The following is a 21,051-nucleotide window of genomic DNA, read 5'->3' as shown; positions in this document are numbered from 1 at the left end:
ACTTGCATGAGGTGCCCATGACAACTTCTGCTTCTCCAGCTTTGCTCTAAGGCTAAAAGGGACACAGAGAATAGCACCAGGATTGTCTTGGTGGGTGCACAGCCACGCACAGCACGTTCCCCCCATATTAAAGGGGGTGAATCTGAAATAGGCTTTATGGTTCCTTGCCTCCTATGCCTGTTAAAAGTGCTGCAAAGAGGAATGGTTCAGATGCCTAGGAATTAACCTGTAACTTGATGTAATTGCCCTTTTCTCTCCTTGATAGCTGATTCTGAAGCCAGAGCTGACAAAAAACCACTGCTGTATTGTATGGAACAGCTTGGCTTGTTTGTGCCTTTTATAAATGCTTGCCTTTCTGGCTGTTCTTTCTGCTTGGAACTATAACTCAGCTGCAATGTATTGCAGTTTTCCTTGATTTCTATGATCACTGCAGTGGTGCTGGTAACAGAAATCAAACTTTTTTGCTGCCTTTTTTCACAACATTCTAACACTGGTTCCCCACAGTTTCCCATCTTCCCAGCTTCAGTTTCATCCATCATGTTGTGCTACTTGGGCCCTAGCTTCAACTGATTTTGTGTGTGTGTTTCTTAGAAAGAGAAACTTTATAACCCACTTAGCTGCAGAGGAGAGCCTACTCAGGCATGACCAAACTGAAAAACTGAGCCTTACAAAAAAACAGACCTAAAACCCTGGAGTTCAACTGAAAGATTCTCATATGCATAATTTTTTTAATATCATAAAAATCTCATACATTTTTTATGCCAGTCTTTTGAGTTTTGTGAGGTTGATGAATGTTTCATGAAAGTCTGGGAGTGGCATTATTAAGTGTTAATGAGAATCTAGCCTTGATGAACTTGGAGCTCTATTTCTGCTAAGAAGAGGAGAGGCTGTGAGGAGGGAAAGCTCTGGCAGGAATAGCAGGTTCCACCCTTGCCACTTTCTGACTGTTCTTAATGCAAACACTTTGTTAGACTGGGCAATGAGCCTGAGGCATGCAGGGTCAGGATGTTAGGTGCCAAAAAAGCAATGCAACCACCATAAAAGTGCTAGAATGCTCAATATTGGTGAATATTTTGACATGGAACACTCTAATCTAGTTTAACACAGCCCTCCCTTGCTTTAAAAATTTGGTTTATGATCAGTAAATAAAATAAGCTGACATACATGCATACAAAGTTGCTTTCATTGGCTGAAAATTAAAAGCAGAGGAAAAGAAAGTAAGATATAAATCTTAGAAAATATGCACAAAAAATTGCTCTTCAATTTAGTCAATTCTGATGATCACTACACTTTTCCTGACTCTGCAGGATAATGTTGTCAAATTCACATCAATTTATCCAAAACTTCCAAAGTTAAGCACTTTTTAAAAATGTGTTTCTGTGCTTTATTGCACACTTATCTTTTTTGCTGGCTGACCTTTATCATGTAAATGTGAAGGGACTTAACTGTGGCAGGCTGTATGATTCTCTGATCAAGTCATCCTCTTTCAGTGCAATTTATTCCAGCTCTCCAGTTCTGAAATAAGAGGTGAGAAAAGAGTCCTCACATTAAGCAGCTGTGGAGCAAAAGCTGCTGTCAGGTACAGATTTTAAATCCAGGGAAAGCCCAGGAGGCTCAGGCATTTGCAGGCTTTGAGGACAGTCCATAGCTGGGAGCGGACCAGCCTCTTACTTCAGCGTGGATTCAGTCCCAAGCGTGGGAGCTGCAGGCTCTCCTCAGTGAAGAGCCACTTGGCAGATTTTGCTTTCTTGGGAGGCTGTGGAGTTTGTTGCTGTAGGGCTGTGCTGCTCCGTGGAAGGGGAAGAATTGAGAGAAGCATCCTTGGTGCTGGAGGCTCGCCTGACACCCCTCTGCACTGTGCTTGTCTCTTCTGTTCACAGCCTCCTTCCACAAACACAGCTGGCAGCCAGGCTCTGAGAGTAGGGGGGAAGGAAGGCACCCTTGCTGGTGGGCATGCAGGCAATGGGCACACGTGGTCTGACTGTGGAGGGAAGTGGAAACCTTTTTAAGTTGCTCTTTGATCCACAGGAGAAATCTGATTGTTGTTTCAGAACCAGGCTGCCCGTAGCTCAGGCTAGACAGAACCCAGCCAGTAGGATGCTGTCTGTAGGCAGGGTGTTCCTAAAGAAAAGATCTATATTTTCTAGAAATGTTCAGAGCCAGCAAACCTCCCTGAAAATCCATGCAAAATGGAACTCAGTGCGTCTGGGGAATCAGCATGGTGGCATGTCCCATCAGTCCCAGTGAACTCCACCTCACACACTGAGAATAGCTGGTTTTAATCTGAATCTGTCACATTTCCCTGCTCTTTCACCACCCTCTCTCTTTAGCTTCCTTTATCCCCCTGCACTCGCTCCCTAGCCATCACATACAGCAAGCTTTCATTCCTTGTATTTTCCTCACTGATTAAGGAATCACTGATTAAGGAAAGAACAGCAGAGCTCCAGAGGGGAAAAGTTAGCCAGTGAGATGCTCATTAAATAAATAAATTAGAACATATCCACTCCCAGATGACAGATACTTCTCAAAATAACCAACCCCGTCCCTGTTGTTGTGTTTTTCCTGGCTGAGTACCTACCCAGCTGGGGACTCAATGTCATTGCACAGGCACCACTTTTTCCAGGTGTTTCACGGGTAGCAAAGACATGGGGGAAAGCTGACTGAACTGCTCTGGGATACCAGATGGCAGCTGTAACACATCCATGCTATGGGGTAAAATTTTGGCCTCTTGGAAGGTGGTGTGGGTGTGGACTCCCCAAGCTTCCCCTGCAGTGAGGGAGCTGTCACAGAATGCAGGTGTGCAGCAAAAGGTGCTGACAAACTTTCTGCCATGGCTCCTCCTTCTCTTTCAAGGAACGGCTCAAGGAGGCTGAGGAGGTCTATAAGGCTGGCATAGAGAATTGTCCAGAGAGCTCTGATCTGCACAACAACTACGGTGTTTTCCTGGTTGATACCGGTAAGTGAGAGGGAGCACGGGATTTTTCCCTCTCTGTCTGCTTTGCTTTGATTTATTTTATTCAGCAGTACACATCTAAAAGGGTGTCAAAAGCTTCCAAGGCAATAGATGTGCCTCCATGGTAGCTTGGAAATAAATATCCCTGTTCTGCTGAGAGGGCACAGCACACTGGAATTTGTAATGAGTGCAGGCACTGTGCAGCAGGAGCATTCATTCAGCCCTGCTGCTCCCTTCAGTGTTTGTCACCATCTTCACACAGGCACTTGGCCTCTTCAGTGTGAGCTGGGCAGCACCCTGACAGTACTGCCTTTTTCCCAGCAAGACATGGCCACATCAAATCAGATCACAGGCACACAAATGGATCATTATGGTCTCTGGAGCACGTGCAGCCCTACTTTGTGACAAAGCAGCTCTTTGACTGTAAGGCTTGAGTGCCACCACTATAGAAAGGAACATGGCTTTTAAACCACAATCATCTGTGAACACAAAACCTTATACACTTATACACTGTGAAGGTGAATTGATTTTTGAGGAGCTCTGTAATGGCATCCTTTTTTCCCTGGGCTCCTGGTTCCCGTCCAACTTCCTTGGCACTTTCTGGCATTCACATAACAACAACAGAAACGTCACTTTAATTGCCACCTTTTATTGACAGCTTTATAAGCAAAGCTAAGTTTGGCAAATGACTAGTGGAAAAGGACTGTTGTCTCACTGTGGTCCCTCCAGAGCAGAGCCAAGACTCAATGATGAAACAGTGTAGGCTTGAAGTGTGTGGTTGCCACCCCTTCTTTCCCCATCACATGTGCCCAGTTCCAGTGGTGCTTGGGAAGAAGGGATGATGGTGTCTGTCAGTATGCAACTGGCTGTTCTGCCCCTGAGCTGACATTGGCCATCACCCCTCTGTAGAACCAGTGTGAAACAAATACAAAACCAGAAGCAGTATTCATAATCATAAGAGGCATTGTGGCATTAGCAAAAGAGTTCAGGTTCTGAACTTGGGCCCTGGCAAAATTCAAGCTTGTAAATAATAAAAATTCATAAGTAATTTCCCTCTCATATTGTACTCATCTTTGCTTGCCAACCCAGATAAACTGTCCTATTCCTGCCAAAATTTGTGGTTCAAATGTAGTGCAGAGCACTTTCTGGTTTTTTGCACTTTTGTACTCTGCCAAAGTCAAAACTATCATTTCCTGGTTTACTCCTACGCTTCCCCACCGACAAACAACTGGGAAAAAAAATCCCAGTGACTCTTGCTACGTGGGGCATGATGTGTCAATAACCCTCCTAGAGACATGACAAGGCGTGAAGGCAGCGGCTGCTGCTGAGCCTGTCACCGGCTGTGCTCTGTGCCAGCAGCACAGGGAGATGCTGTGGAGCTCCACGCCAATTAACACAGGGCTCTGTGCAGAAAGCCTCCAGCAAGTGCCAGCTCTGGGGAGCCACAGCTCCAGACAGCTCTGCAGTGGTCACAGACACCGAGTGTGTCTCCCTTAATGATGCACATTACCCCAGTGTGCTGGGCAGGGGAGGTGCTGCCTGGCTGAGGGACTGCAGTACGTGCCCAGCTGCTTCCCAGGATGTTTTGTAGATATAATTTTCAAAAACATCTGCCTGCTCAGTGGTGGGGAAAGATTGAGGCTGCTGCTGGATGTTTTGAAAAAGTCGTACCTTGAATGACATGTCCTCAGCCTTGGGTGATTCTTCAGCACTTCTAAACCTCTCCACAGATGTTCCCCTCACTCCTAAAGGAGATGCTGAGATGTGCCCGTGTGTATTTTAAGTTGCATAGATGGTCTCAAAAAAAACCAAACTAGATCTGTGAAGGTATGAAAACAAACTTCCCGCAGAAGCATGTTTAGTGCCCCAACATGCACCGGCTGTTTTTGAGATCTGTTTTCCAGCTTGAAATGGAATTAAATATATTGTGAAGTGTATCAGTTTAAAAAAATGCCCTCACTGAAAAGCTTTGTTGGTGGACAAAGCTCTTTTAGTATTGGTTTTCGTCAGGAGATTATCTGGTCTGGAGTTTGCAAGCCAATGAAATGAGCCCTGGGATTAAAAACGCAGTATTTGCATTGCTGTAATGCTGGAACTTTATACTTCTACCATTATTTAGCTAAATAAAAACACATTATTAAAAGTAGAACTTTATGCATTGGGGTAGTGATCTTGCACCTCTCTTTTTTCTTGTGTTTTGTTGTGGTCTTGGTGATGTCATGGGCTGCAGAGCCTTGCACATTTTCACACAGCGAAGCAGTGCCACCCAATGGCTCCTGTGCAGCACGGAGATGGTGCCTACATACTCCAAAATAACCACCTGGACACCTCTGCTCTGGGATTTATTGCCCAGAGTGGGAATTAGCTGCTCCCTGGCGGCTACTCCCAGTCCTGTTGAGCAATACACAGAGACTGAGCTGGAGCTCAGAGCAGCAGCACAGCAGAGGTGGAGGGAATAATCTCTGTTTGGAGAGAGCTAAAACTATTTGCAGTTCTGGTGGTGGTGTGGGGAATACTGGGGGGCTTGTTCTTCATTCTTCATTGCCCATTTCTCCAGTGGGCCAGGGTGAAAAGGATGCTCCACCAGGAGATGGCTCATGTGCCCCAGCCCCTTCCCTGAGGTGGGCTCTGTCCTTAGCACAGGGTTTGTGTTCCCACTGCTGCATGACTAAGAGGGTGCTTTCAGTCAGGAGTCATCTTGTTGAGACTGGATCCTTAACTTGCAAAAAACTCACCCCTAGAAAATCTATTTCTGAGGATTGTCTCTGAGTATTGGGGACTAAATCTTAGTTTGGATAGCAGTTTCTCTTATGCTTAGATTCAGCATGCTGAGGCAGGATTTCTTTCTCAAAATGTTTCCATGATGTCTTGGTTTAGGGCAGATTTGGGAGAAAAACTCCAAAGGGGTTCCTCTAGAAAGCAGATTTAAATGGCCCCTCCCCCAAATGGTTTGGGAAAAGATTTCCTTGGAGAAAAGTGGAAAAAAACTGTTTATTTAGCAGTCAAAGCATTCAGCAGCACGAAAAATGAACAATATTAAACAATAAAACCTCTTGCCAATCTGAAGAGATGACAAACTCAGCAAGTCCCCTTGGTGGGCTGTAGCTCAGCTCACCCCATCTGTTATCACTCCCTCCAGTGCTGGAAATGCCATGGCCCAGGCCCGGCCCAGTGATCACAGGTGCGAGCTGCCAGTGTTCTGCTGGTTTAAACAGTTCCAAGAAAAAGAAAAACCACAGTCCAGGGAACTTCTCTGCCTCAGCTAGCTAAAAACTTATTAAAAGCAAAGGAGAGCTCTGTCCTGCCATCTGCAGACAACACAGTCTGTGAGAGGGATGCAGGTGAGCAAGTGCAGCTCCTTATAACAAACTCTGCACCTCTTCTCTCTCCCCCTTCACTCTCAGAAGGTCTTAAAGATGCAAAACTTACCTCTGGGCTAAACAGACGAATGGGGATAATACCAGCATCATAAAGTCACCCAGGACACATGCATAGAGCAATACAAGAAAGAAAGCCAGAACATTACCGGGTGCTGAGTTTGAGACAGGTTTTTTCTGCTGCACTGGGCTTTTTTCTGGTTTAATGGCTGTTTTCCTCTCCAGGGTCTCCTGAGAGAGCCATGTCCCACTACAGGCAGGCCATCCTCCTGAGCCCTGCTCACCATGTGGCCATGGTGAACCTTGGAAGGCTTCACCGCTCCCTGGGGCAGAACAAAGAGGCTGAAGTGTGGTACAAGAGGTGAGGATTTGGGGTGGGAGACAGAGGGTTTCCCCCTGCCCCTGTATGCCTTGTCTCTGCTAAAGTGTTTCTGTTATGAGTTTCTGTCAGTGCATGCATGAGGTTTCCTCCCTTCATTCTCCGTCTTTTTGAAATAGATGTGGCTGGTTTTGGGGAGTGCTTGGAAACGCAGCATGGGCTCAGGCAGTGTTGATTTCCCTGGACTATTCCCAAGCCCCCAGGATGGACACTGCTGCTTTGGGATGGGGGATGCTCTGATGATAACGTTGGAGGTTTCTTGGTGGCAGGAGCAGGCTGTATTACCACAGTTCCCAGCCTGCTTGAAGGTGGTCTGTGGTTGCTGCACCAGGAACAGCCAAAAATGCTGCACAGCTCAGCAGCAAACCTTTGGCACCATTAGGAACTATGGCCCTTCCCAGCAGCATTCCAGCAGTCAGGCTCTGACTCCAGATATGCAGCAGGATGGGTTGGGGGGGAGTATTTTTGCCTTCTTTTTGGCATATAGATTTGTGCTCACATTGCCCATGTTTCATTGCTGTCAACCATGCCCACCCTTGCTGCAGGCTCATGGGCACTTTGAAGGTGGCTCCTTCTTCTCCTCCTTCTCCTTCTCCTTCTCCTTCTCCTTCTCCTTCTCCTTCTCCTTCTCCTTCTCCTTCTCCTTCTCCTTCTCCTTCTCCTTCTCCTTCTCCTTCTCCTTCTCCTTCTCCTTCTCCTTCTCCTTCTCCTTCTCCTTCTCCTTCTCCTTCTCTGCTGGCTAGTGGGATTACTGCTGTGAGCACATTGATCCCTCCCCAGGGAATTGGAACTTCCCAGGCTGGAATGGTGCAGAGCTCTGGTTCTCCAGCCCAGCACAAGCCCACCTCGCTCTTGCCCTTTGCTCCTGCACGACCCTGAAGCTTGCCTTTTTCCCCACCCGCAGGGCGCTGAAGGTGTCGCGGAAGGCGGAGATCCTGTCCCCGCTGGGGGCTCTGTATTACAACACGGGGCGGTACGAGGAGGCGCTGCAGGTGTACCGGGAGGCGGCGGCGCTGCAGCCTTCCAGCAAGGACACTCGATTGGCACTGGTGAGCAAGGGTCAGGGCAGTGGCAGAGGGCTGAGCTGGTGTCCTGGCTTAGGGAAAATCTGGGAGAAAACCTCCAAAAGGGGCCCCTCCAGAAAGCCAACCCACGCATCCCCTTTCCCCACCTGGTTCAGGAAAAATTTCCTTGTAGAGAATTGAAATAACCTGTTTATTTAACAGCACTTCCCAGCGCACAAAATGATCAATACTTGATGACAAAACTCATTTGCTGCTTTGAAGAGATGACAAAATCAGAAAGTCTCTCCAGTGGGTGGTCGCTCTGTTGTCAGTCCCTCTGGCCCTGGGAAAGGCTGCAGAGCAGGCCCTGGCAGGCTGCAAAGTGTTCTCGGTGTTTCCTGGGGTCCCAGTCTGGAGCAAGTTCAAATGGTTCCAAGAAAAGGGAAAGAAAAACAGTCCAGGGAAAGCTCGGACTGCCTCAGTTAGCTAACCTAATGAACTAACTAAAAAGCAAAAGGAGCATGGTGTTCTGCCCTGTCCGTGCTCAGACAACAACAGTGTGCCAGCAGACTGTGGAGGAGTGAGTTCAGTCCCTGATAATAAAATTCTGTGCTCTTCTTCTCCCTTCCTTCGCTCTCAGCCAGTCTTGAAGACACAGAATATAATATCCAGCATAAACAGAACACCTGATTGGGGATATGTGGAGTTACATTTTAGTTAAATGGTATGCTCTGTCTCATCCCTTGAAAATGTACAATTTATTCTAAGTTTGTAATCCTCCCCTGGAGTATCGTGTACCTGTAATCCCGTTGGCCCAAGGCTTATTCCACACCCACTTTGAATCTCCCTGTTAAGCTGTGTGGGGGAGACGAGAATCTCTCTTAGCCCTTTGTTCTTTTGGCCCTTTCCTTCCTATGCTCTTCCTCTCTCCCTCTCCTCTTCCCCCTTCTCCCTCAGAAACCATGCTGCTCCCAGGGGTGGCACCCCCAGTAAACCCACACCTAATTAGCACCCTCAGAAGCTGTGTGGAGTCTCCTTGCCTGCTTGCTGCTACCAGCGAACGCACAGCTTAGGGGGCCTCCTGGGGACTCCCCAGGGGTCTCCTAAAGGAACTGCATCAGGGATACAGGCATCATAACACCACCCTGGGACAGCTGGTGAAGAGTGTAACACTTGGTAACATGGCTCTGTTACAGGCTCAGGTTCTGGCGATGATGGGGCGGACGAAGGAAGCCGAGAAGATGACGAACCACATCCTTAATGAGGATGCAGAGTGCCTGGAGTGCTACCGCCTCCTGTCAGCCATCTACAGCAAGCAGGAGCTCTATGCCAAGGTACCGTGGCATGGGATAGCCTTGTCCCAAGGGCTCACACACAGAGCTCAGGTTGAGTTTTACACTCCATCTCTCTGGGGACAAGTCACGTGCCTCAGCGCACATTGAGTAGATTATTTCTTCACTAAAACCTTCAGTTTATCTATGTATTAAGACTGAAGCTAAGCAGTGTGGTTTTCTTATCACTTATACCTCCTGCTGCTGTCAGCCCCAGTGCCCATCAGCCCCAGGCACTTAAAAATCTCATTTCCCTGTGTGTTAAAGATGTGGGGCAAACAAGGGATGGAGGAAGATGATTCTTATGCTGGTAGTCCATAGTGGTTAGGAAAGAATGGGAAGTGGGAAGGCACTGAATGGAAGGCACACAATGTCCTCTTGCTTTTTCACAGGCACTTGAAGCTATAGAAAAAGCGCTTCAGCTAAAACCAAAGGATCCAAAAGTCATATCAGAGCTCTTTTTCACTAAAGGAAACCAGCTAAGAGAACAGAATCTCCTTGACAAGGCTTTTGAGGTATGACTGCTCTAAGACCTAGTGGTGGTTTTATAGGCTAAAAGATGGAGTTTGCTCCTTGTGTGTGAAACTCCCTGGTGCATGCACCCTGGCTGCTGTTGGCCTTAGGAGCTCAGTCTATCACTGGTACAGAGAAAGCTATGAGGAAGCTAACTTTACCAGACTCAATTGCAAATTTTTCCTTATTCCTGTATGGAAATACCACTCCCTGCTCTGAGAGGTTAAGTACAGAATTGTGGTGGGATTCACTTTTGCTCTATCCAGTTCCAGCCCCTCCTGCTGTCAGTGACCAGCTCCAGGTAGCTCACATGGAAGCTTGGGGACCTGTGAGAGCTCACCATGTTGTTATATCTCACCTCAGAAGCTAATAACTAGAGGTTGGCTTATCCTGTGAAGAAGGATGCTTGATAGCCCAGAAATTATGTCAGCATTAATAATAGTACAGAAGCAACCTGGTCTAGTGGAAGGTGTCACTACCTCTAGGAGGGCAGCTGGAAGTAGATAATCTTTGAAGTCCCTCCCAACCCAAACCATTCAATTATTTTCTGATTCAGAAAATATTAATTGGACTGTTCTGCATATTCTCAATATCCCTGAAGATGTTTAATCCTGATTTGAAAATCCTTTCCTGTTGTGACAATGTAAAAACAGTGCTGCTTGACAGACTCCAGAAGGTCCTAATTGCTGCTTCTCCCACTCTCAGTGTCAGTGGGAAAGGAAAGCACTGCCCTCAGGTCCTTGTGAAACCTCCACACAAGTGGCTCTACCAGAGTCTGCTGCCAGCTCCAAATTAAAGCCTTGCAGATAAAGAGCAATCACACACGTGGATTGTAGTTGGCAGGGATTGTGCTTGGCACTGCCTAAGGAAATCACCTTGATGTGCAGGAGACCCCAGTGGTGCAGGGAGCAGGGACAGCGTGGCACGTGTGGCTCCTCTCAGAGTGCAGGAAAAGCACACATTGGCAGGGAAAACCTGTGAGATGAACTGAGCCATGGAGCAGCACATTCTGTGCCTCTTCTGCAAGAAACCTGAAATTCACTTTGTGCGTTGTATATGAGAAGAATTGGAATTCCATTCCGAATGGCTTCAGGAGAGCAAACTGAGTTTCTCTTTCCCCTCCAGCACTGGTTTTGTTTGAAGAGTCAGACTCCTAACCTAGAAATGTTTCCTGTTTCTGTAGAGCTATAAACGGGCTGTGGAGCTCAACCCAGACCAAGCACAGGCCTGGATGAATATGGGAGGCATTGAGCACATCAAGGTATGACAGTTTTGTTTTCCTTATGCTGCCAGGTGCAGACACTACTGCACAGGAGCTAAATTGGTTTCAGACTGCCAAGAGTTGTATGTTTGTGAACAGCAAGTCCCTTGACATATTTTATCCAAAAAAGAGGGAAGTCTCTTCACCCAGCTAGAGTTCCCAAACAGGTTTCTTGGTAAAAGAAATCTCATATTTTTAGAGTGCAGGCTGCAAGGAGCAACCTGCTCCTCTCAAAAGCTTTCCTGCTTCAGTTGTTGACCTACCTTAGAAAAATGTCACCGTGAGTTGACTTTTAAGGTTCTTCTCTATCTAATTAATTTAATAAAGATGTCTAATGCAGAATGCTGGCATAAAATTATGGAAATAGACAGCCTACCCTGTGGTTGCTTATTCTTTTGAATACTTTAGCATATCATTATGATTTGAGTCTTAAGGAGTCACATTGTGTGGTGTCCTTAAGCTATCTGTTGCTGAGTAAAATTAACTCTTCTGGTGCAACATAACGGAAGAATGTAAATCTATTTCTTTCTGTGTGAGTTTCGTCAAATTTAGGTCAACAGCACCTGGTGATCTATTTCATAAAGAAGAAGTATTTTTGTAACCCAGCAATGTCAGGTTTTTTAAACTCTGTTTCCCCTGTATCTTGTTTTTCACTTCACCCTTGGAACGAAGTTTCTGTGTAGAATGTGAATGAGACCTGCCACTCATTTTCTTTGCAGGGGAGCTACATCACTGCCCGTGACTACTACGAGAAAGCCTTGCAGCTGGTTCCAAACAGCAAGCTGCTGAAGGAGAATCTGGCCAAACTGGATCGCTTGGAGAAACGGTTTCAAGAAGTCCAGGAGAAAGACCAAACATAGCAATCAGTCACCAGCAGAAGGACACTCGTGCCCCTTGGAGAAGAGTGTGGTGGAAGCCTGTTGCTCAAAGGGATGCTGAAAGAGCTTTGACAGGACTCAGAATTACGGAAGGCAAAATTCAAACGCATGCTTAGGTTCAATCAAAGTTACAGGATCCTGTGGGGTAATGGGATCCTTGGGTCCTGTGGGACGTGCTGGAGCATGAATGAAAACCTTCCTTTAATCAAGATTTACATCTGGGCTGAACCTGTTCTAGTCACACCAGGAGTGTGGGTGGGACATGTACCTTCAGTATTGTGGCTGTCACCAGGGAAACCATGGAGACAAAGCACTCATCCATTGCAGCAGGGGTGAAGTAGCACCTCCTGTTCCTCCACACAGGCTCACCTCATCCATGTAGAGCCCACCATGATGGGCTTCATTGCAAGTGCTGCAGACAGGAAAGATGGTCATAATGGTCACATAAAAAGGTTCCAAGGGGTTAATGCTGAGGAAATGGTGGTCGCTTTTACAGCTCTAAATGGGACTTGAAAATTATTCTAAAGAAAGGGGAAACTATTTAATTATCAGAATCAGAAGGATGATTCTACAAGTAGGACAGATGATCCTTTGAGGGAAAACCTAGCCTGAATGTTTTATTCATTAGACAATAATTTTGTAGTAATTCAGGTTCATGATGTCACTTTTGTCAAATATCATATAGCTTTAACCTTTGCCCTCTCCCTCCAGGCCAAATAATTATTACTCTGAAAAAAACTGAAGCATCTAAAGGTAATGGGAAGCTCTAGGATTACTTGTCCTCCTGCTCAGTCCCCAGTATGGAAAAAAAACAACCTATCTAATCAATATAGGAGGTAAAGTAAAACCACAGGGAGATAAGGGAACATTTCCTAGCCTCGAAAGGTACGAAGGAGGCTCTTTTATGGGTGTACAGGGACAAAGCCCATTTATCATGGTGATAACACTGACAAAATACTTGGTCAAAGTGTTCTCACCACTCCCCTGAGAGATACAGAAAATGACCTATAGCTGATCAGTCATAAATCTATATTTTTAAATACTGTTGTGGGAAAACAAATTCTCTTCAGAACTGGGGGTTTTATTTTTGAGCTTTATTTATTTAACTTATAATAATCAAATAATTAATATATTTTCTCTGGTTTATATGAATTGGGCAATATCCCTCACAGCTGGCCACATGGTTGGGCATTGTGACTCATATTGTCTGAAGTTAGAAAAAGGGAGTACCAGTGAGGCGTGCTGAAATAATTCCCTCTCATGATCCTAAGTCAAGTGGCTGCAGAGCACTTTGGACCATACTGGCCTTGCTAGAGCAGCACTTCTGCTGCTTCCAACGGGGTTTGCACCAGTTTCCCAGGGAGCATTAATGGGATCTGCTTCCTGCCTTTGGGTTTGGACACCAGGGTCGGTCATAAGTTTGTTCCTCTTGCAGCACTAAACTGCTAGAAAAGTTGTTTTGTTTGAGCTTGACTGTGGCCAGCAGCCCAGGGTTTGGCATTGTTAGTACAGTTCAGGTAGGTGTACAATGCCCAAAAAACCATCTGTCAGGAAAAGCCTGGCACCACTGTGGTGCCCAGATTTAGCTGGCCATGGCACTTCAGCACTCTCCAAGTTCCCTCAGTGGGATGGCTCAGCTATGTGCTGGAGGTTTTGCTGGCTTCCTTTGAAAGGCCTGGTGTCTGTCTGCACAGGTGATGGTCAGGTTACTGAGGAATTATTGATGTGACTCCAACTGTGTTTGGAGCTCACAGGTGCAGTTGTCTGCCCTGCCAGGGTTTATGGTCCTGCCAGAACCATGGCTGTGCATCCACTGAGACTGAGCTAGATGGTCCCCACTGGCCAAGGAGACCAGCCAGCTACAGCTACAGCTACAGAAATGAAAGACTGTTGGGGGCAAGAGGTGGTACCACGAGTGTTTGGGCTCTCCCTCCAACCCAGCTTCCAGGGGAACCCTGGGATCAGAATAAGCAAGTTGCTTCACTGTTGAGTTTTCTGCTCCCAGCCCAAGCAGCCTACTTCACTTCATGGGGCCAGGGGCAGGTTTGAGCTCCTGGGGCTGGGTCAGCACCCCTCTCTTGTTTTCTCACTCAGCTGTTTTGGCTGTGGACTGGCTGAAATGACCTTTCTGCAGGTCCCCAGTGCAGCTGCTCTGCTGGCTGCCATGCATATGGTAGATCTGCACACCCCTGGGCTGCCAGGATGGCCTGGAGGAGGTGGCATCGTGCCAGCACAGTCCCATGGGATGGGGACACCAAAGCTTAAGTGACCTCTGACAGCATTCAGATCCCCAACATGCATTGCAAGGTCATAGATGGTTTCTTGCTGGGATATTCAGAGGTACCTGGACCAGAAAGCTCTGTGCCTGTCCCCAAGGTGAGCCTGTCTTTGGGACAGCTTCCCAAAGGCCTGTGTGTCCAGGCTGGCCATGGTGCAGTGAATTTGGGGGCTGGCAGAGCAGTGTTTGGGGCTGCCCTGACAGTGGTACCATGCAAAGCCCCCCAGGGAGGAGACATCTGCAGAGTGCTCCAGCAGCCAGCTGAAGGTCAGTGGGTAGTGTGGGGGTAGATGTGCCTCCTTTAAAAATGTGTATCAACTATAAACTTTGCCTCAAGAGATATATTAAATAAATACTATATATTATACAGGCCTCACTGCAGTTTGTGGCTTTAAATAGTGGCCAATGAAACATATTTTTTCAAATACAGAAGTTGTATTTTTTATAGTAATGCTTTGTGAGGGAGAAGACTTAGTTTTATGTTTTTAACTTCAGCATAAATCTTAGTTTGTCTTTCCTGAGAGACCTGGTAGAAATTACTGTCTCCTGCTTGTCCTAAAACCTGATCAAAGCCATCTTGACCTCCTAAAACTCATGTATGTGTAGAAGTGTAATACAGCTTTGGATGCTCCCCTCCCAGATCCTGGAGAAGGATTGATTACCATGTGTGCAACACTGTGTTACTTACAGAAAACTGAGAAAAATGCCCCAGTAAGGGAGGTGGTTTGGTTGGAAAGCAAGGCATATCCACTTGCCTGAACCAGGCTGATAACATAGCCAGGGATTTTACTGCCAGTTGCAGGAGTTTACATTTCCATGCCATAGGGCTGGCTCTCCACATCTTGGAGCTGGGTTTGTACTTCTGGAGTGAGGAGAGCTCAATAATGAACCCCACGTTCCTGAACCAGCACTTTATACCCCATCTATGCAGGATGAGAGTCTGCAAACTGGCAGCAGATTGGGAGAATGGCTCAGACCATGGGCTACCAAAGCAGTTAAACCCCTGTGAAGCTCTGAACTGACTCCCTGTCCTGTTGGCACCCATGCTGAAGCCCTGTGTTTGTTCAGGGCATCAATCATGTCAAAGGTTTATTGCAGGGAAAGAATGGAGTATGATATGAAATGGGTTACCTCCACCAAAATGGAATGCTATTGTGCAAGGTAAATCAAGCAACTTACCTTGTGATAACTTTATATTATCTTAATTAATCATAGGAAATGTTCTCTTCCTCCAGCATCACACAGCTTCTAAAACAAAGAGTTATAAATACATTGTTTTCTACCAGTTCCAGTGCTCAGCATGGCTAGAAGAGAGTGCAGATTAATAAATGGCTGCAGATCTGCCTGGTGGAGGAGAGTTCATGCTCTCTGCAAGTTGCATTGGATAAACCTCAGTGCTCACTAATTTTAAAGCAGAGAATTAATGGAAAGCTGGTTAGACAGGACTCTCATGTACTCACTGTACATTTTAATCCTAAATGAGAAACATAATAATTGTGTTGCTTTTTCCTTTCCCCATGGATAATATTTGCAGCTGATGCATTTTATTTTATTGCTTATTTAAATTCCAGTGTTCTTTGCTTCCATCCCTTTTCTGTTCCCCAGGATAAATGATGCAGTGGGGGGTATTTTCTTTCTCTCATGGACTCCTTGGACTAGATTTTCCTACAAATGTGCAGGCAATTTCTTTTGGCCAAACAGTAAGTGAATGCAGCAGTGCAAATGGCCTTCATTCCAGAGATCTCGAGGAGGACAAGGGGCTGGGCTTGCATGCATGGGGGTAGAAAGATGTATACATCAAAAAAATTCAAAATAAAGAGGCTAACTTGCAGGGGAGGCTGGATGCCCCTAAAATGATCTAAAAACTATGAAAGCTTCTCTACAGTTACAGAAATCAGGCTAGATACGGTGTACAATATTTGGTGAAAGAAGATAATGGTCAGTCTAATTTATTAATTGAGCAATTTAGAATATTATTATATGGTCTTGTGCCCCACTTGTCCTCCAGCTCATTGAAACAGCTGGTGTATGCTTAAGTCTCTTCAATCTTTATGTGATTAAGTTGACCAAGTGCTCAATTTCTATCTTTCATATATGCAATTATGCACAATCTTTCAAAAAATTAGCCCTTAGAGGGCTTTTCCCCCAACCTTCAGTCTCTTGCAGCAATTTCAAAATGCACCATTTTGCTTTCATGTACATTTAAACCCAGCAGCAAAAGAGAAAAAAAAAATAATGGAAAAAGAAAAAAAACAGCGCTTGGCATTCACTGGTGTTTTAATGTGGCAAAGTTGCTTCAGGTAACCTTGATAACTTTGTGCAAAAGTTCATTGCCATGTTTGTACTGACTTGCTGAGAATTTTTTCTTCTGGAAAATACCCCCAGTGGTATCCTCTGTAAAAGTTACAACTGTAACACAACTGTATTACTGTAGAAATCTCTGCCTGAAGTGGATGTCACGGTGCGTGTTCCTCTCATGCAGAAGTTGTTTGCATTGCTTGTTGTTCATATGGTTCTTATTTCTGTATCTAATTTTTTAAATTAGCTGTGCATATCTTTTTAAGAAAGAAAAAAAACCAACCAAACAAAAACAAAACCACAAGAAAACAGCCCGTGGATTAGAAATATTTTCAAAATAAATTCACTCTTAGCAGCAGCTGGATGTATGTCAGTGATGCAGGAATTTGCAAAGTCTTTGCTTTATTCACGGTGGGATTTATGGCTAGATTTCACATCAAGGAGTTATGCTCGAAGTCTTTGCAGAAGAAAATGTATGTAAATGTCTATTTTATATAAAAAGTAAGAAAAGTAGGTGCTGTGCCTGGTTTTGTTTCTTTTTCTTTAGGACTAGCCATGAACAAGTTGTTCTGGATGTGGAAGGGCCGAAGTTTCTTACTCCACTCGACTTATATTTTATGTGCCCTGAATTCCAGGTTATTGGTCATGTAGGAGCAACTGTGCAGCATATGTGCTTGAGTCTGGTCATATAAAAATATTGGAGCAGGCATTTTGTGGAGCCTGAGCATGAGAAAAGATGTGGGCTGGTGCTCACACAGTCTTGATGATTGGACATGTTATACTGACATAACATATACTCTTCATGTCAGGCTTTATGCCTCTGTCAGGAATGGGTCAAACAAATCCACAGAGTGCAAAGAGAAGAAAACTGAGATTAAAAAGAAACTAGTTTTGTTGTAAGTCCCTTCTTCCTGGCACACATTCCTAGATGCTCCTGCATGCTTCCAGGGTTTGAGTTCACTTGGATAATAATGGTGGTAAACACCTCTTTTGAAAATAGACCTGAAAGAGAATCAAAAGCCCTGAACACGTGCCATGGTGTTTCCTGCCATCCTGGTGTGTCCAAAATGCTCTGTAGCATGAAGGGGAATTGCATGCTCCAAAGTCAGGCTGTGCCCCCTGATCCCAACAGCAAAGCTTCTACCCAGTGCCCTCCTGGGTCCTCTGCAAAGCCTGAGGCACCTCGGGTCTGGTGGCAGTGATGGGGGGAGACATGAGATCCTGCTGCTGCCCATGGAAACGGGCAGTAAACTACAAACAGGTGAGACACAGTGTGAGAGCCTCCAAAGCCACCCGTGCTGCAGCCCTGCAGCCTCAGCTGCTAGCCCTTATTGACACCATAGCCATTAAAAGGGCTCATCAGCTGAGTTGTTCCTTCTGTGAGAGGTGGAGCTAGGCTCCAGCACTGGTCACCTTTCCTGAGCTGTGGTGGGAACAGGACTGCTCTCTGCTTGTGTGCCTTCCTCTTCTGTGTGGTGAGTCCTGTCCATGGGGAGATGTGCCGCAGTGTGGGATTTATGGTGGTGAGCACTGGTGTCCTCTGCTCTTTTGAGGCACCAAAAGGGTGAAAGTGGCCAGTCAGTGTCACAGGTTCTGCCAGGGCTTGGTGTATTTGCCCTGGTGAGGGATTTTTAGGCTGCCTTTGCTGTAGTTGTGTTGGGACTGGGAGCTTCTTGTGCCCTCTCTGTGTAGGTGCTACTCACCAGAGCCCTCCTTGGCTGCTGAGGTGAGTGTGTCCCATTCCTGTGCAGCCTGCCCAGCTGCCATGTGGTCCCCTGGCTGTGAAAGAAAGACAAATAGTTTGGTCCTGCTGAGCTTGAGGACTGCTCTCCCTGGGGCACCAGGTCAAATCCTTCTTGCACATCCTCCTGCAGTGGCTAATGTGTTCATAACTTCCTGTCTGGCCTGTTCTACACCCATGTGAAAATTCATGTCTTTTAGGTGGGAGAGGGAAATAGGCACTAGATAGGTTGTGAAGTGGTTCAAGCCAGGCAGGAGAATGATGATGTTCAGGGTAACTTGTTCCTGGTAATGAAGCCAGTGCTAAAAACAGATGTCCTGCTGAGGCAAGAGATGAGCTAACCAGCTAACTGCAGTTCCTCCCACCCTGCTCCAGTATGGTGCTGGTCCTGCTGCTGCTGCTAATGTTATTTCTCTCACCACCTAAGGGAATGGTGTTTTCTCCATCATTGACCACCTTGATAAAGTTTGTTTATTTTCTGCTTCACTAGTGGACTTGCTGCTATAGCAATAATCACCTCACCCTCATGTTGGAAAAGCCAGTCAGCACCAAGCACTAGGGAGAGTTTGGTCCAGGTCAGTGGCTTAGAAAATTGTGCCTGGGCTTTGCAGTGGTCAGGTGCTTTGAGGCCACAGAGAGAGGTTGGTCTGAACAGGGCAGCAGGCAGCTGAGCCCCTCTACAGCCTGGAATGCTGCAGGAGCTGTGCAGGGATCCCCACAATCCTGTGGGGTGGGTCCTGCTGGTCACTGCTGAGGTCAAAGAGTGTTTGATGGTCTAGGTTACAGAGGGAGTTGTGGGCTCCTCGCTGCTCTGGTGCTCTCATAAGGTGGTATGAAAAACTGGTGAGGACATCACTACTGCCAGCCTTCATCAAACAGCATCACCTCCAATCCTACCCAGAGGGCACCAGCTCCAAAGTTAGGGGGGGCTGGAGTGGTATCACTTTGGATCCAGTGTCAGTCTTTTGGGGACTCTAGTGAATTATTCCAAGCTCTCACCCAAGCAAACAGAATGTGAGTACCTCCTAAATAATGAGGTGGGGGGGTACCAGTTGTCAGTTTTTCTGGGTCTGTATTGAAGGCACTTGAGACAGTAATTCATGTTCGTACTCAAGTGTTTATTATTTCTTACCAGTGAAACAGTTTCACTACTGTCAGTTTGGCAGCTTTTCATTAGAAGGCACAAAATGGCCAACAGTCTCTTGTTACAAGGTCTTTTAAGACTAAACTATCCAATGAAGAGCTGACACCTGGATTATTTTCCCCTTTTGACCCAATAACTGATCCCAAAGAGCTGCAATGCAGACTTTTCTGCCCAATTGCAAAATGCCACCCAAACCCATGGAGAAGAAGGAAGAAGAAGCATGAAGAAGAAACCCAGGATGACACCCTGTGCTCTCCATCTTGCTTCCATCCACAACATACTAAAAATCCCAAAACCTGAATTTCCCACCAAGTGATACACCTACACTACTCTCTATAATCTGTTTCACACTTTTGTGGATTCTAGTCTATCTTGAAGTCTAGGAAACTTTCTCCATGAATGAGGGTCAAAGTCAGTGCTCCCCTGGGGGTCAGGGCACCCCAGAGCAGACAGAGAAATATTCCCAGTGCCCTGGGTTTCCACCATGAGTATTGCATTGCTTATGTTTGTGTGGCTGGAACTAGCCATCTATCCCTTGGCTTGGGAAAGGCAGGGACCCCTCCTCTAGGCTTGAGAAACACATCAGACAGGAGGCATTAAAGAGTGATTTTCAGCTGGTGCAGACACAGGCCAGCTGAAAGGAATTGAGGAAGAACTGCTGTCCTCTTCTCATCGGGAGAGCTAGAGGCCTGGTACAAACCCTGTCCCCCAGCCTGGAGAAGCAGACCTCCAGCTGGTGGGGGAAATTGCAGTTCTTTTTTGCTTTGTGTCCCAGGTTCTAGAGATGACTTCTGCTGTGTGATCCTGGTGGTGATGGTTGTGTTCTGGGCTGGCTCAGCGGAGCAGCACCCCTTGCTCCCCCACCCAGCACAGGGTCTGCCAGCCTGTCACTGTCACTGTGTGCATCACTCCCTGCTGGTGGAGGACTGGAGGCATTTTCCCTGGAAAACATAGGTGGGATTGCCACGGATTTATCTCCAACTGCACAGTTCAGTGAAGCATCAAAGCCTTAATCAGAGACAGCTGTCCCCAAGTCAAACTGTCCCCGTGCTCCCTGCCCACACAGCTGGTGCCAAAAGCGATGGAAGAAAGCTGTGTCTCCTCTGTGTCCAGAGCAAAGCTGAGCCTGAGGGCTGGGCCAGCTCCATCAGGGATATGTCTGATGGTGACTTCACTGGCACAGGCTAAGTACTCCAGGGCTCTTCAGGCATGGAAGCTTTGAAAAATAAACTTGGAGCAGTCTGGTGATGTCATTACAACCTGCTTCACTTGTTAATTTTGTTAGTCCCAGGTGCAATTCATTAAGAATATTTAGGCTACTGGATGAAATCTAAATTTGGGGTTTTTTCCTGGCTGTGCACGCATGCATTGTGAAAGTACCTGACAGGAGATCTCAGCTTTGCCCACATCAGCTTCTTCTACAGAATTGCAACTTCTCAGTGTTTTCATTGATCTCCATGGAATTGCCTTCAGCAATTCCAGCATTCAGCCTGGAGCTCAAGCTGGAGTGTCTTGGTTGAGGCAAATTTGGGAGAAAGCTTCTGAAGGGTTCCTCTAGAAAGCAGAGTCAAGGGGCCTCTCTCTCAATTGCTTGGGGAAAGGATTTCCTTGGAGAAAAGTGGAAAAATCTGTTTAGTTTAAGGCAAAGCATTCAGTAGCACAAAAAGAAAATAAGAATATTAAACAATAAAACCTCTTGCTGCTCTAAAGGAGATGACAAACTCACAAAGTCTCATTTGTGGACTTTCTACTCTATATTAGTTTCCTGCTAAAACCAATAGAGATTTGAACTTTGTAAAAACATACATTATATATACATATATATATATTATAAAGTTATATATAGATAATGGGAGTAATATTTAGTAAATAGTGATGTATATATGTTTTTTAC

The 21,051-nt window shown here is 46.1% G+C and overlaps 1 protein-coding gene across 1 annotated transcript in view; it reads left to right on the top strand.

Moving 5' to 3' along the window:
* The window catches only part of TMTC1 (transmembrane O-mannosyltransferase targeting cadherins 1), a 140,273-nt gene extending 123,488 nt beyond the window's left edge, over positions 1–16,785 (top strand). Inside the window, exons 14-20 of the mRNA XM_059845880.1 lie at positions 2,854–2,956; positions 6,556–6,691; positions 7,614–7,758; positions 8,910–9,047; positions 9,437–9,559; positions 10,741–10,818; positions 11,538–16,785. Of these exons, the coding sequence (XP_059701863.1) occupies positions 2,854–2,956; positions 6,556–6,691; positions 7,614–7,758; positions 8,910–9,047; positions 9,437–9,559; positions 10,741–10,818; positions 11,538–11,678 (864 nt within the window). The 3' untranslated portion in view covers positions 11,679–16,785. The remainder of the gene's footprint in view (positions 1–2,853; positions 2,957–6,555; positions 6,692–7,613; positions 7,759–8,909; positions 9,048–9,436; positions 9,560–10,740; positions 10,819–11,537) is intronic.
* The last annotated feature ends 4,266 nt before the right edge of the window (positions 16,786–21,051 follow it).

The sequence above is a fragment of the Haemorhous mexicanus genome, chromosome 5 (genome assembly GCF_027477595.1).
Source record: "Haemorhous mexicanus isolate bHaeMex1 chromosome 5, bHaeMex1.pri, whole genome shotgun sequence".
In the NCBI taxonomy this organism is placed as follows: domain Eukaryota; kingdom Metazoa; phylum Chordata; class Aves; order Passeriformes; family Fringillidae; genus Haemorhous; species Haemorhous mexicanus.
The sequence above is the reverse complement of the archived record's forward strand: the minus strand, read 5'-3'. Positions and strand labels throughout refer to the sequence as shown.